At 42.5% G+C, this 15,900-nt stretch overlaps 1 protein-coding gene across 2 annotated transcripts; it reads left to right on the top strand.

Moving 5' to 3' along the window:
- The first annotated feature begins 842 nt into the window (after positions 1-842).
- Positions 843-11,030, top strand: Mmp27 (matrix metallopeptidase 27). Of its 2 annotated transcripts, XM_085689945.2 has the most exons (10): positions 843-975; positions 1,835-2,073; positions 2,969-3,117; positions 3,197-3,328; positions 6,211-6,372; positions 6,546-6,669; positions 7,306-7,436; positions 8,445-8,604; positions 9,368-9,471; positions 10,761-11,030. In XM_085689945.2, exons 1-10 carry the CDS (start codon positions 874-876, stop codon positions 10,994-10,996), a joined length of 1,539 nt encoding a protein of 512 aa, XP_085546071.2. In that variant the 5' UTR covers positions 843-873; the 3' UTR covers positions 10,997-11,030. The 2 variants fall into 2 exon arrangements, with proteins under 2 accessions (XP_085546071.2, XP_085546070.2); XM_085689944.2 differs by lacking the exon at positions 3,197-3,328.
- Positions 11,031-15,900: the final 4,870 nt, after the last annotated feature.

Below are 15,900 nucleotides of genomic sequence, written 5' to 3'. Positions count from 1 at the left end.
ATAATAATAAATGAACAGTTACCAAGATAGCTAGCTAGTGCTCCTTACAACTGAAGACAAAGGGCAGGTGGAGCATTGGCTGTGCAAGAGGCAGATCTTGGCTAGGCTCCCCAGAGCTCATGCAGAAGCCGGCTCTGTACCACATGATGCGGTGTTTTACTTAAACTAATTCCTGACTCAATTGTCTGTTGGGCCAAAATTATCTCAGGGTCTGTACCTCAAGACCTGTAGGACAGAGAAAAGCCTGGTTCGAGTTTGAAGGATAGTCTCAAAGCTACCATGTAGGGATGAGACAGCAAAATCTAGGCAGATGCCCCTCCAGCCAGAGGGAGGGGTTGGCTGTCTCTCGTTGGCTGGAGGTACCCCATATCACAGGATGTCACTTGACCTATATAAGCTGATGCTCACGGTAATAAACTGAGTTCCTGCTTTGACTTGACTCCCTATCACGTCTGATTGTCCTGCATCGTTGTCATGGGGCTGCAGAAGGCTGGATAGCGCACTCTCCTTTCCCTGCAGAAAAGGCTAAGGAGGCAACTGTCTTTTTGCATCATATATCAAAAGATATGCTAGTGGTTCTGGGCAGAAAATTATTTCAAAATTCATCCTGAAATCTATCAATTTTGAGAAGAGAAAGCCACTTGGCACCTTGCTATTTATTATATTCATTTCAAAAGTAAGAAATACACTGGATAAACAATCACAGACTCTGATTGCAAAATTCCAGTCTATCTAGGGTGGAGGGAGTAATGGGACACTTCGTGGCAAGTGTTCTTGGCTGTTATTAATTAAGTGAATAGTTCATGCCACGTCTTACTGTGAGCTTTCTATGTCTTATGCAAACAGGAAGAAGCTTTAACTAGAGAGGCAAGAATGAAGGGCCTTCTGCCCTTGCTATTGAATTTTATAGCACTTTCTTCTGCATTTCCTTCAGACCGAAAGGACACAAATGGCAGACTCGATCAACTGGCCCAGGTAGGATTGCAACGCATGCTATTAGCAACTGACGCTAAAATGTTCCGTGTATGGCTTCTCTCAGGACATTCCAAGAGAGCAAACTCCTGCAGCGTCCCAGAGGGTCTCAGAAGAATGTGGTCCCTTCCATGTATCTAACTCTAAAGACATGAACTGGGTCTGAGGGGAAGGGAAGGGGCAGTGGGGAGGAGATTGAATTTGCTACACCTTCAAACAGTGGTCACTAAGGGGCCAACAGGAGAGAAAAAAGGAACAGTTTACAAGGATAGAAGTTCGTATAAAAACATTTCAGGACAACTAACTGTAGAAGTCTATGATCTAGGACACTTTAGGCACATAAACTATATGTGTTTGTGTATGTATATATACAAAGAGAGAAACACAAATGTGTGTATGCACATATAGATGTGTGTATATGAATGTGTATATGTGGAAAAGTATGTGGCTTTAGCGATTCCTTCTGAAAGCCAGTCAATTTATCATATTTTGGTTAAATCATGTAAGTCTGCAGAATAGATAATCACCCCTGATATCTCCTGACGTTTACAAAATAAAAGGAATAGCAAAAATGCTTAAGCTGTGTGGCACCGAGCAAGCAGTGTGGCTGCATGTCAGTGGAGGGTGCGTGCTGCACGGACTGTTTGGCTTGGCTAACTGCACTCCTGTCAATCAATGGCTGCTGGCACTGGAGGAAAGCACAGTGCCTCCCTTTGCAGCTGCCCTACTCTTCCCCTTCCTGTTTATTTCCTTTTCATCCTCCTGCTGCCAAAGCAGAGCTCAGGCCACTTTGTTTCATTGGAGAATATTTGCTTTCCTGTAGCCTGTGTCCCCTTTTTGTCTATTTTTTTGTTTTGACCAGGCATATCTCAACCAGTTCTACTCTCTTGAAATAGAAGGGAGTCATCTTGTCCAAAGTAAGAACAGGAGTCTTTTAGACAGCAAACTTCGGGAAATGCAAGCATTTTTTGGATTGACAGTGACCGGAGAGCTGGACTCAGACACTCTTGAGATCATGAAGATGCCCAGGTGTGGGGTACCTGATGTGGGACAATATGGTTACACCCTGCCTGGGTGGAGAAAACACAACCTCACGTACAGGTAATGGCTCTACCAACTTACATAAATAACCCAAACGATTAATCTCCAAGAAGCAACCATCATAATGGCTTTCTAACTCACCTCACAATGCATGCCACTTTACGGGTCCCATGTATCCTGTCTCCACGTTAGACCTAAACTGTGGGATATACTGATACTGCTGCCTTAGCCACAGAGAAACTAAATCCAAAGGCTGTTGCAGAGGACACGGGCTTAGGGAAAGACACTCTAATCTCTGGGTTCTTCTCTTCAGCGTAAGCTCAGGACAGGAAGCATTGCTATTTGCTACAGTGCATTGGAGGCATAATAAGATGGACAGAAAAATGGGAAGGCTGTGTGTGTGTGTGTGTGTGTGTGTGTGTGTGTATAGTTTGTAGTATATGTGTGGTGTGTGTGTGTGGTGGTGTATCTGTAAGTATATGCCTGTGATGTGTGTGTAAGATATGTATTTGTAGTGTGTGTGTATGTGTATGTGTGTGTGCGTGTGTCTTAAAGCTGCCAAATCTCAAATCTTGGGTAGGTCCCAGTATAAAGAGGCATTTGCCTTCAGCTATCTAAGGATAAGAAGCTACAAGAGATTGAATTGGAAAAAAAAAGCTGGCTAAGGGGCTAGAGGAATAACTAATTAGTTAAGAGTTTTTATGCTCTAACTGAGGACCCAGGTTCAATTCCCAAAGTCCCCAAGACCATGCACTGTTGTTGACTGTGTGCGACCCCAGTTCAAATGGATGCAATGCCCTCTTCTGACTTCTGCATACCCTTGCACACATATAGTACACATACAAACACTCAGGCACACCCACACTCATGAAGTATATATGTAGTATATATGTAGATGATAGATCATTTGAGAATGTATATATCTGTAATTGCTGTAATTTTACCTATTTTTCAGAATAATGAACTACACTCCAGATATGAGACGAGCTGATGTGGATGAGGCTATTCAGAAAGCACTAGAAGTTTGGAGCAAGGTCACTCCACTGGTGTTCACCAAGATTTCCAAGGGGGTTGCAGACATCATGATAGCCTTTAGGACTGGAGGTAAGTCTTGCAATGGGAGGGGATGTGGCGATTTCTAAGATCTCAGGAAGCTAACTCTTCTCCCCATCAACTATCTCAGTCCATGGCTGGTGTCCTCGTCATTTTGATGGTCCCTTGGGAGTCCTTGGCCATGCCTTTCCTCCTGGTCTGGGTCTAGGTGGTGATACTCACTTTGATGAAGACGAGAACTGGACAGCCAAGGATGGGGAAGGTGAGTCTAATCTTCACTATAAGAAAATTACATTAATAATCTCTGTATGGTTAGCTGACTCTTGGACCCAAATCTAATTTCTCTCATAATTTTCTACATTCTCAGATCACATTAGTGAAGTGATTAACAACTATTAATAATAATTGTGCTTGTGTAGTCTTGTCCAAACAGAGCACTCACGGTGTTACCAGTCCTGGTGTGGGAACAGTGTTTGCTGTTTATCCATGCACACATTAACACAGCACTATGAATGGCCACAGCGCCTGCCACTCCATTGTGTAGACAAAGCTATGCGAGGTGGTATATGAACCCCAGAGGTGTTCCCAGAAGTTCCAGCCGTGCAGCTGTTCATGTTCCTTAATACCCACACTCACCCCAGGCTGCACCCTAAACCAATGGCTGCAGTCACCAGTAGCTTGAAGACCGCCACAAAACTTACGAGGGCTGGTGCTTTCAATCCCGAGGTTAAAGAGTACTGTGTGGGTATATGGCCCATAAAGAATCAGTTTGAAAGTGTATCCCTGTAGCAGGAGACTGCTCGTTCATTTCCCGGTCACCCAGAACCAAATAATCACACAGAAACTTTATTAATCACAGCACTGTTTAGCCAAAGACTCTATGTATTCCTAGCTAGCTCTTACATCTTAAATTAACCCATTTCTATCAATCTGTGTATAATGCCATGAGGGTATGGCCTACCGGTATGGTTCCTAAGGTTCCGGCATGTTCTTCTCCTTTGGCGGCTACATGCTTACACTCTCTCTCTCTCTCTCTCTCTCTCTCTCTCCATATATATATATATATATATGTTCAGATTTCCCACCTTGTTTTTGCTCTGCTACGCCATTGGCCCAAACAACTTTATTTATCAACCAATAAAAGCACACATATACAGAAGGACATCCCATTTATCATAGCCCTTCTCTATTAGCTACCTCCCCCATCTGCAAAAGGACTAGACCCAGTTCTTATGTTTGATCTAGCCCCTTAAAGCGAGTGTGTTAGTTTTATTTTATTTTACTTATTTATTTATTTATTGATGAGCCTGACTACACTGGACAGTTGTTGTGTTGTTTTCAGTGCATGAGTATTTTTCTTACACATGTTTATATAACACGTGTGTGCATGATTCCTTCAGGGGACATCAGATCGCCTGGAACAAGAGTTGTGGGTCCCAGGAATTGAATCCAGGTTTTCTGGAGAGCAGCCAGTGCTCTTAACTCCTGACCAATCTCTTCAGCCTCATTGTACTGTCAAATTTTTAAACAAAGCACCCAGCTTCACTGTGCTGACACTGTGTCTATTGTGCAAAGGAGTAGAGCTTTTGGCTGTTACCATTCTTTTATCCCTGTAAGTGACTCCACAGTTTGGGCTCAGGGTCTGACTTCCAAGGTCCCAGGGAAGTAAGAGTCATGGCCTTCTCGATAGACAGCAAGCAAAGCTGCAGATCACACCAGACTCCATGAGCTCCCAATACCCTGCTTGTGTCGAGTTTATTTTCTACCAAGCCTGGCCACTCCCTCCACTGGGCACATGAAGCTATTTCCTCCAGTGCAGTGAGACAGGTCAAGAAGTCAGCGCTAGCTTCGCTTCAGGCAACAGGAGGAACCTGGGGTGAGTTCATGACCACCTGAGTTAGCATCACAGACAAGGGACAGAGGAGGAGTGCTGCACTCAAAACTGAGAGGTGGAGGGAAGGTGCGTCTGCTGTCTGTCTTCTACTGAGGAACAACCACTGTTTGTTTGGTTTTCATCTTGGTTCAGAGCCAATGTACATGTGCTCAGCCAGTTATAAAAAGTGGCCTAAGTATTTATCAAACTCAGGATTGGCAACCTTTCTCCAGCAAGCTCCCCTTTCACATCCAGAGCCAGACGTGGAAGGTTTCACCATCTGACTATCCTTAACCAATAATTAGTGTTAATTTCTATATTACACATTGCTTCAAGCCACCTGCCAAAGAGAACGTGTGAGGTGAACTATTAAGAAGGCTAGAGTTGTGGTCCAAGTTTAGAAAGATTGGTTTTCCAAAAAAAAGAGGATAAATATACTCAACTTAGCTCTGCATGGGCCGGAAGCTCGAGAGGACTGTCACCTGCCTGCTGTTTTACATTCCTTTGGAGCAGAGAGAAGGCGCTAGCATACACTGACCAAGCAGGAGGAATGAATGCAGAGCTGAGCAAAGGGTGGGGGGAGCACAGTTGGAAGAGTTTTTCCCAGCTGTGTATACAGCTCTGAGTTCAGCCTCCAGGACTGAATAAACTGGGTGTGGTAGTGCATGGTTGTGATTCTACACCTGGAAAGAGAGGCTGGTGGGGAGCGGGGAGGTTAGGAGTTGAAGATCATCCTCAGCTACAAACAAGTGTGCATGAGACTCCATCTAAAAAATAAATAAGTAAAAGAACTTAGTATAGATGAGAAATCAAAGTGAGACTGGAAATAATGCCAAAGGGCTGTGCAGAGGAGTCTGTGGTTGGAAAAAGGCAAGGGCTGGATTGTTGAAGGCTAACGGAAGAAACTAGGGCTTTCTCAGTCAGTTGATGGAGGACCACAAAAGAACGTAAGGATGATCATATAAAGTCAAGCAGCCCCAAATCCAGTTCTTAAAACAATACTATCAACTTGTTTTTGATTTGTTTGTTTTGCTTTTGAGACAGGATCTCACCTTGTAAACTTGGCTAGCCTGGAATACATGTAGACCAAGTTAGCCTTGAACTCAAAGAGACCTTCCTGCCTCTGCCTCCTGGGTCCTGGAAATAAAAGTGTATCCTACTCTGCCAGTGAAGGAATACTACTCATCCCTGAGGGAGTGGTCTCCAGTCTCTGCCTGCTGAGGTTAATTTCTTTGTCAATTCCCACAGACATGTTTTCTGTTTTTATCAAGGGTTCAACTTGTTTCTTGTGGCTGCTCATGAGTTTGGACACTCTCTGGGGCTCTCTCACTCCAATGATCAAACAGCCTTGATGTTTCCCAATTACGTCTCCCTGGACCCTAGCAAATACCCACTTTCTCAGGATGATATTGACGGAATCCAGTCCATCTATGGTGAGCAGCTAAATGTGTATGTAACTAGACAGAAAGCTTTTCTGAGAGGAGTAAACGCAGATGGTTGCTTCCTGAAATACTATCATGAAGTAAACCCAGGCTTGGGTAAGAGCCTGGTGTGGACACAGTCCCTGACTCCGGAACCCACCATAGTCTTCCTTTTCTCCTTGAAGGAAGTCCGCCCAAGACACCCACCAAGCCAAAGGGACCCACTGAGCCCCACGCCTGTGCAGACCCTGGCCTGGCTATGGATGCTATCACTACCTTCCGCAGAGAAGTCATGTTCTTTAAAGGCAGGTAAACCTATCCCCTTGACACCCCACCTTCTTATGAAGACCTTTCTTTTCAAAGGAACTTGGAGGTAAACCGGAAGTCCTGGTCTCTGTAAGATCACACATGCTTCACATTTTACAATGCACATACTATTCAAATGTTTTATTATATGCATACACCTCATACTTATTTGGAAAATTAATTTGAAGTATTTTAAGCAAATTTAACTTGCTAGAGCTTCTTAGCTAAAATGAACATTGATCTGAAGAGTGTCTCAAAGTCAATGTAGAGCTGATTTCAGGAAGCTGGTGTTAAACGTTGAGGACATTTACACACCAGTTCACATCTGCTTGAAGACACCCATGTCTCCCACCCACCTGGAGAGCCTGCTGCTAAGCACATCAGCACTCCACAGCAAGAGACTCTTCCTCAATAAGTGATGTGGAAAACAAAGAAAATATCCAGAGGCGACTGCAGCCTCCACACACCGGCATAAACACACCACTCACATGTGTGCCCCACATACATAAGAGGCATACACACACGCATGCATACCACACATGCACACAAGTGCCACAGAAAAGACAAACAGCAGACTGCCACCTGCTGATGCACACAGACACCCGGACAACATCCGTGACATGTTTTGAATTTCCCTAGGCACTTATGGAGGACCTACTTTGATATTGCTGATGTGGAATTTGAGTCAATTGCTTCCTTCTGGCCGTCTCTGCCAGCTGACCTTCAAGCTGCCTATGAAAGCCCCAGAGATCAGATACTTGTGTTCAAAGGTAAACTTGCCTGTGTTTTCCTCCTCTTTCCTAAACAGGACAATGGGTATTTTGGTCAAATACAATCCTCATCATAAGCTGAGTGATAGAACTTTTCCCCTAATTTACATTCCTGTCATAAGTAACAATAAACTAGGCTCTCTCTATGGATATGACAATTCATTGAAAGAAATACATATGATAAAAACTGTGGCAGTCCAGAGCTGGTCAGCAGTTAAGAGAGCTGGCTGAGTTCAATGTCCAGCATCCACACCACAGTTTACAATAGTCCTAAAGAATCCAATGACCTCTTCTGGCCTCCATGGGTACAGTGGTTTGAAAGAAAATGGCCCCCAAAGGGAGTGGCACTATTAGGAAGTATGATTTTGTTTGAGTGGGTGTGGCCTTGTTGGAGGAAGTGTGCCACTGTGGGGGTGGGCTTTGAGGTCTCTTTTGCTCAAACTACTCTCAGTGTGGCAGAAAGTTCATGTCCTTCTGCTCATGGATCAACATGTATAGCTCTCAGCCAATTCTCCAGGACCATGCCTGCCTGCATGCCACCATGTCTCACCATGATGATAACGGACTAAATCTCTGAAACTGTAAGCCACCCAATTAAATGTTTTCCTTATAAGAGTTACTGTAGTCATGGCGTCTCTTCACAGCAATAGATGCTGTAACTATGACCACAGGGACCAGGTTGACACACTGCAGTGGCACACATGCAAACAAAGCATCCATATACAAAAATAGTACTGGTTTTAAAAAAAAGTATAGAAGTCCATTCTTTTTCTTCCAAACAAAGAAGACAGTCTATCTCAGTTCTGTGTTCCCTTTTATATGACTGTCACATTTAGCAAATAAAAATAAATAGAACAAGAATAAAGAACAATGGAGGATGAGATAACCAGGCTTGGAGCTGAGGAACTAGATATCCAGTTATTTCCAAACTTCCCAAGTCATCTCATCTCTTTTTCCTTGTAAGACACAGAGCAGAAGGCTTCTGAAGATACCTCTTTCTCTCTCTAGATGAGAATTTCTGGGTGATCAGGGGGTACGCTGTCTTGCCTGATTACCCCAAATCCATCCACACACTCGGGTTTCCAAGACGTGTGAAGAAAATTGATGCAGCTGTCTGTGACCACGACACAAGGAAAACCTTCTTTTTTGTGGGCATCTGGTGCTGGAGGTAACTCTGACAATTAACCCTTTTATGTGATTCAGAGGAAGTCACCAGCCACAATATCACCCCACACAGACAAAAGCAAAATGAATCTGCAGTCTTGTGGTGAATCGCTTTGAGGGCAATCTCTGGTGTGTGGCATTTATCAAACTAAGATGTTTGGATGATAATCTCCCTCCAACTTACATAAAAATAAGAAAAATAATAACCTATCAATGCGAACCAGATTCTCAATGACAGAAGTATAGCCAATAAGAACCTGGAAGAGGTACAAAGTGAGCCTCCATTTGCTCTACGATTTCTTCAGAGAGAACTACTCTGACAGATGGTGGGGCCTTTTCCTCAGTGGTTTTGTTGTTGTTGGTGGTGGTTTACAGTCCTTGTCCACAAAACTATATCTTAGCCCCTAGCATTCATTGTTCTTACTGTTTCTAAGAGATGGTAAGTGGAGGATGGGGAGATGGCTCAGTCAACAAAGCACTTACTTTACACACATGAGAACCTACGTTCAATTCCCAGACTTAGGTCAAAACTTGGGTACAGCAGCAAATGTGCACGCACATTTGGAATTCTGTGTATGCCCACACACACGTGCATGTGCACGCGCATGCATACACACACACGATTATTCGAACAATCTTTGTCACATTTTTATCATTGGTCCTATTAGATGATTTCTTCTGCCAGTCCTCATAACCCTGCTAAACTGAGCAGTAGAAAGATTAAGTTCACCAAACAGACATCAAGCCTTTGGAATCTTTTCATGCAGGTATGATGAGATGGCACAAGTCATGGACAGAGGGTTCCCACAGAGGATAGTGAAGTACTTCCCAGGAATTGGCATTCGTGTGGACGCTGTTTTCCAGCATAACGGTGGGTGTCAGTGCTTCCACTGTGTAAAAAAAGAAAGCAATACACATTTTGTTTTAATATAATTTTACCATTCTCAAGGACATACACCGGTTGATAAATATTACCCCTGTACACACTACCAAACGGAAACAGGAGGCGATGAACTGGATTCTGAGATGCTGCTTCATGTCTATGTAAGGAGACCCAAAATTAATTTTAGTCCCCATTGATCTAAGATACGACCTAAAAGAGCCCTTAATGTGTGAAAGATAAATAAACTCACAAGATGGCCATGATTTTCTCAAACACACATTATACACACACACACACACACACACACACACAATATTATATACCACATATACATATACATAATATATGTATGTATAGCTTGAGGTACATGACTTGGAATCCATGTATGAGAAAACTATGTTTTAAATGTCTGAGGCAGTAGGATTTTGAGTGAGACCCAGGAGATTTTAAGAGACTATTTAGCAATTGGGTTTCTTGGTTGTTGGACTGGTTGGTTGAGGCTTTGTTGAGCTTGCAATTCTTCACTGTACTGAGGATTGAACCAAGAGCCCCACTAGTAGCAGATAAATTTTCTGCCAATCAGCTGCATCCTCAACCCAGAACCTTAGGTAAGTTAATGCATAAAGTCCACATTCTGGGTTTTCAAAGACAATCTCTTGGACCATGAAATGACAGATGACCTAAAAAATTGTTTGAGGGCCAGTAAAACGATGCAGTGGGCACAGATGCTAGCAGTCATGTCTGTCTGATAACCCAAATTTAATCACTGGATCTCACGTAAAGGAGGGTGGAGAGAATCAAATCCACAAAGCTGTCCTCTAAGCCCCACAATATACTATGGCATGTACATGTACTCTCATACACAATTGTAATGAGAATAATAATATTTTTAAAGCATTTGATGCCACAATTGACTGTCTCCATGATATCTAACCAGAACCTCAAAGTCTGAAATAGATAACAGATGTTGCAGATCTATAGAAATGAGGGCAGGGAGTCCAAGGACAAACTCAGAGGGGCCTTCTTTTCCAGTGAGATGCCTTGTGGAAAGCTAGCTGGCAGCTGGGGTCTGGCTACCACACACAGAGACCCTTCTGAAACTTGTTAGGCTTCCTTCTCGGTGGTTTACCTGGAGTGGGTGGGAGCAAAGTCCATCTCTGTGATCCCACAGTGGCTCCCTTCTTTACAATGTTGTTGGATTCTGCATTTATAAAATTAAAATGCAGAGGAGCAGTGAGCGCTATGCAAGGTAACTAACCATGCCTCTTTGCTCCTAGGCTTCTTCTATTTCTTCCGTGGCTCAAGGCAATTTGAGTATGACATCAAGGCAAAGAACATCACCCGAGTGATGAGAACCAATTCCTGGTTCCGGTGTAGAGAACCAATCAGCTCGTCATCCGGTGCTGACATCAAAGAAGCAGCACACTCAGGCGGAACAGTGACACTGCATCAGAGAAGTGTGAACTTGTTCCTTTTCAGTGCTGTTCACGTGCTGACAAAGACATACAGTTAACAATAAATGCCACAAAGAAATATTTTCACCTGAACTCTGCCTCAAATAGACTCAAGAGTGGGAGAAATGACTCTGGTTAAGAGCACTGGCTGCTCTTTCAGAGGATCCAGTTTTGATTCTCATCATCCACATGGCATCTGCAGCTGTCTGTAACACCAGCCTGCGGGACGCTGGTGTCCTCTCTGGCCTCTGATGGCACTGCACACACACACGGTGCACAGACATACCCGCAGACAAAACACCTGTACACATACAATAAAATGAAAAAGTCAGAAAACTGAGCCACTTCTTTAACAGCAAAGTGTTGTCCTACTAAACCGCTGGGTGAGCATCTGGTTCTTCTCACAGTGAGATTTTAAACAGGAACAAAATCTCTGACTTATTGTAAGCCTACTTCAAGCTTTGTAGACTTGGAAAAGTGAAAGATGTCTTAAAACTAAATACCAAAGACAATTCTTAATCTGATCTTTAGCATTCCATTTTGTTTGGTCCTCAGGGTACCAGTTCAAAAGCCAAGTAAAGGCATCCTTCAACCCTATGAGAGCTTTGAACTCACCCATCAAATACATTTTACCTCCCAGAAGTAGGATGAGGGCCTGAGTAAAATGAAGGGTATGTTACACTTGAAGCCAGTCCTTAACAATTAAGGAACTAGACAGAGCAGGAAAAAAATGTCCCCGCAGTCTTCCACATGTTGCCCAATGTATTAACCATTCCTTACATAATACGAAATCAAGTTTTGTGCACATTAATCTCATATGCAAAAAATGTAGATCATCCCAGTGTCCCATGTGTGGGCCTCATCTGTGGAGCCTGCAGACAAAAAGTTCATTTCCTCTTGCTTCCACCAACATTTGCTGAGGTAGTAAACTCTTACAATTGGGCTTTATCTTTCTGTCCTTGATGTAACATATTTAGCAAAGCTCTTAATAAATTTTCTCACCCAGAAGTTGGAAGATTATCAGCTGAAGTTGTTTCTGATAGGCTCCTATATTGAGAACATATTTGTGAGAGTCAAAGTTACATTTTAAGTGTTAATTACTATGTCTTAGAGATCCATGAAATAAAAATGCCTCTGACCTGCAAGCCCCTTGTCCAAAGATAGACAGTTCCTGGCAGGCAGCGGATAAAAAGCTTACAAGACATAGGAAATAGACATAAGGCTAAACATTTATTACTTAAAGGAGAGACAGACAGACAGAAAGACAGAGACAAAGAGAAAGAGAGAGACAGACAGAAACACGTGTGCACACACCAAGAGAGAGAACAGAAAGAGACCAAGATGACGATGAGAGGTCAGAGGTTGCTGGGAGTGGGCGTGGCTTGTCCCTTAAAGGGACCAGAGACCAAAAGGAATAACATTCCCGGATCCTTTTTGTAATAAAAAGCAGGAGATTAGACACCACAGTTTGAAGGAATTGGGGTGGCGAATTCTCAAGACTGCTTCCGGCTGATTTGTGGGTGTCGTCTTTCAGGGGGAACCCGAGTGAAGGCTGGGTGCTGGTCACATCGTGGCATAGTTGGCCTCTGCTCCCAACAGGTGTCTGTGGCATGGAAATGTCTGGTGTCCCTTGTACCTGGTTAGGATATTGGCAGAACAGAGGACAAAGTTAAATTAAGGAAAAAATTTTTAGGACCAGGGAATTGAGGGGGATGTATCTGACCTATTTAAGGTGGGTTCTTTAATTCGGCTCCCAGGAACTCACAAGAACTCCTTGGGTTTGTAAAAACAGAAGTTTTAGACGTATGCATTGTATAATGACTGTGACATATTTTCGTACAATGAAAAGTATTTTTTATTTGCTGAGGTAACCTGGCAAAACCTCTCAGCTATCAAACTGTCAGAGATCTTTGAGAAGGATGAGATTTTACTTGAGTTACTGATTAAAAAAATGACAAAGAACTTACTTGGTTGGCACCCAGATGTAGTGAGAAGCTGCGGGCAGGCCTGCTTTTCATCCCACCCGGCTCCAGCACAGCTAGCTTAGCCCCAGAAATAATAACACGGAAACTATATTCACTTAAACACTGTCTGGCCCATTATCTCTAGAGTTAGTTACTGACTAACTCTCACATCTTGATTAACCCATTTCTAATAATCTGTGTAGCACCACAAAGTGGTGGCTTACCGGGAAAGATTCAGCATGTTTGACCTGGTGGCTGGCTCCATGGCATCTGCCTCATTGCCCTCTTCCCAGCATTCTGTTCTGTTTACTCTGCCTACCTAATTTTCTGTCCTATCAAGGGGCCAAAGCTGTCTCTTTATTAACCAATGAAAATAACACATAGACAAAAAGCCCACCTACATCATTTCTCCTTTTTCTATTTAAACAAAAAAGAAAGCTTTCACTTTAACATAGTAAAATTACATACAACAAAACAGTTATCGAGTAAGAATTACAGTTAAAATATTTATATCTATTTTATCTTTATCATAATAATGGAAAACTATAACTAACCATTCTTCAACTCCATCAAAGACTCCAGAAGGATATAGTATTACCTAAGTAAACAAGAAGTAAGCAACTTCCAAAACTCTAGAAATGACAGAGACATCTCACTGCCTGTACAGTCACCCAAAGTTCTTTTGTACCATTGGGGCATCCATCTTCAGCCTTCAGGACCATACTATCCAGCAGACATTTTAATGAAGCAGGAAGTTTCAAAGACAGTTCAGTCACTATCTGCTGTGTCCTGCAGAATGTCTCGAAGATTCTTTCATGAATCAGGAACCCTGAAAGATCATCTCACCTTTAGGCAAGTTCAGTAGTCCTTTCTCTGTGGGTTCTCTGTGTCCAGTTTATACAACAGTCCAGGCAAGAGCAGTTTCTTGCCCAAATGGCTAACCAACTCCATAAGGAGCCTCTTTGATGCCCATCTTCTTCTTGAAATAGATTGGTGCTGCCAGGCGCAGACGTGTCTCATTGTCATGAAAAGCCCTAAGTTATTAAAACATTAAATGCCATGTTCTGTAGTCTTTGAAAGATATGAAGAATGCCTATCTGAAATATATCTATGCACATCTAGAAAATCAAACTAACATTACTACAAGCTTGACTATTATCGATGATTATCCATTAACAACCTTTATTTTTAATTATACATTGCATTTTTAAATGAATTACAGAATCACAATACCTCAAGCAAGATCAGAAATATATACATATAACAAAATTGCCCTTAAAATCCATACCAATGCAAATTATTCATATCTATATCATATCCCCCTTTAAATGTAAAAGAACATTTATAAGCAATATTTGGGAATACGGACGTAGTTATTTCTCTCCAAACTTCTTCCTGCTGTATAAGGGCACTGTTAATCAGGTCTTTCATGGTATAAACTGTGTGCTAGATTCATCTCAGTTGGCAGTTGAGCAAAGTAATTTCTTAAGGGTGTTCACAGCAACCTTTCAGGAGGACAGGATCTATCATACCATGTTGGGATAGAAGCAATCCACAGGGTCTCATCCTCTGTGAAAAGAAAAGAAGAACTTTTCCAAAGCATCATAACCTTAGATCCAAATTTTGAAGTCAAGGTATTTTCAAAATATCTATCTTGGATTAGTTCAGCAGCATTTATAAACAAATATCTTTTAGCAGTTGTTGCTCCTTCCTCAGCATTCAAACCATTCAAAGAAAGCATAATAGCATACAATATCAAGATTCTCTGTGTATTTTCCATCTTTATGTGGCTTTATTTTAACCTCTATTTTTTTTATTTTTACTTTTACTTTTTGAGACAGGTTCTCTGTATATCTTTGTCCTGGAATAACTCTGTAGACCAGGCTGTCCTTGAACTCACAGAGATCCCTCTGTCTCTTCCTCCCCAGTGCTAGGATTAAAGATCTGTGCTACAACACCTTGAACTCACAGAGATCTGTCTGTCTCTGCCTCCCAGGCATTGGGATTAAAGGTGTGTGCTACCACACCTTGAAGTCACAGAGGTCAATCTACCTCTACCCCTTGAAGTCACAGAGGTCAATCTACCGCTGCCTCCCAGACATTGGAATTAAAGGTGTGTACCACCATACCCTACTTCTCTCTTTCTTTCTTTTTTATTTTGATTGACTTTAACGTTTAGCCTGTTTATATTTTTAACACACTGTAAACCATTTAGAGGTTTTCTTCCTCTTTGAATCTCTCTTTACTGTATATTTTTCTTTTTTTTTTGACCACATGAGTCTTTAATTTGCTAAGCAATATGGAGAGCCATGGCTTTGACCACTGGATACAGCCCATTCCTTAGCTTTCCAGCCTCACGGCAGAGGTACCAGCTGTAGCCACGTTTATCTTCACAACTCTATGGCGTTTCAAGGTCCTTGCCAGCAAGCAAGCTGCAACAGTGTTAAACAACACTCAAAACCTCTGTAGTCAGAACCACTTGGGTGAAAGAGTCAGAGTTTGCCCTAGCAGAACAGCCCAGAAAGCCAGCATTTTAAAACAGCGTGACTTTTTTTCCTGCTACAGCTGAAAACTGAAAAGCATGCGTTCAGCTTTTCATCAACACGGTTTAAGTGTTTCGTGGCAGGACCTCTTAAAGGAGCTGCAGGGTTTTGCAGCTAAAGCTGAGTCAGGAAGCATCTAAGAGCACTTGCTTGCCTCTAGCCAGCAGAGCAGACCCGAGAAATTGCTGCTACCAAGAAAACATGCTTTACTCTATTCTTTCCCAAACTTTCTCAGGCTTTCTGTGGCTTCAGTTATCCACATCTGGGCGCCATTTGTAGTGAGAGTTTTCTCTACAGATCTGAGAGTTTTCTCATATCTATGTTGAGAGTTTTCTCTACAGATCTGAGCAAGTGAAACAATGTTATGAGTCTGTAAGGACAAAACCTAAATGAGTCTGTTAGGACAAGTCTGAGACAAGTCCAGGAGAAACGGCACTAGCAGACATGTGTGCAGTG

The sequence above is a fragment of the Myodes glareolus genome, chromosome 4, assembly GCF_982192425.1.
Source record: "Myodes glareolus chromosome 4, mMyoGla1.1, whole genome shotgun sequence".
Lineage (NCBI taxonomy): Eukaryota > Metazoa > Chordata > Mammalia > Rodentia > Cricetidae > Myodes > Myodes glareolus.
The sequence above is the reverse complement of the archived record's forward strand: the minus strand, read 5'-3'. Positions and strand labels throughout refer to the sequence as shown.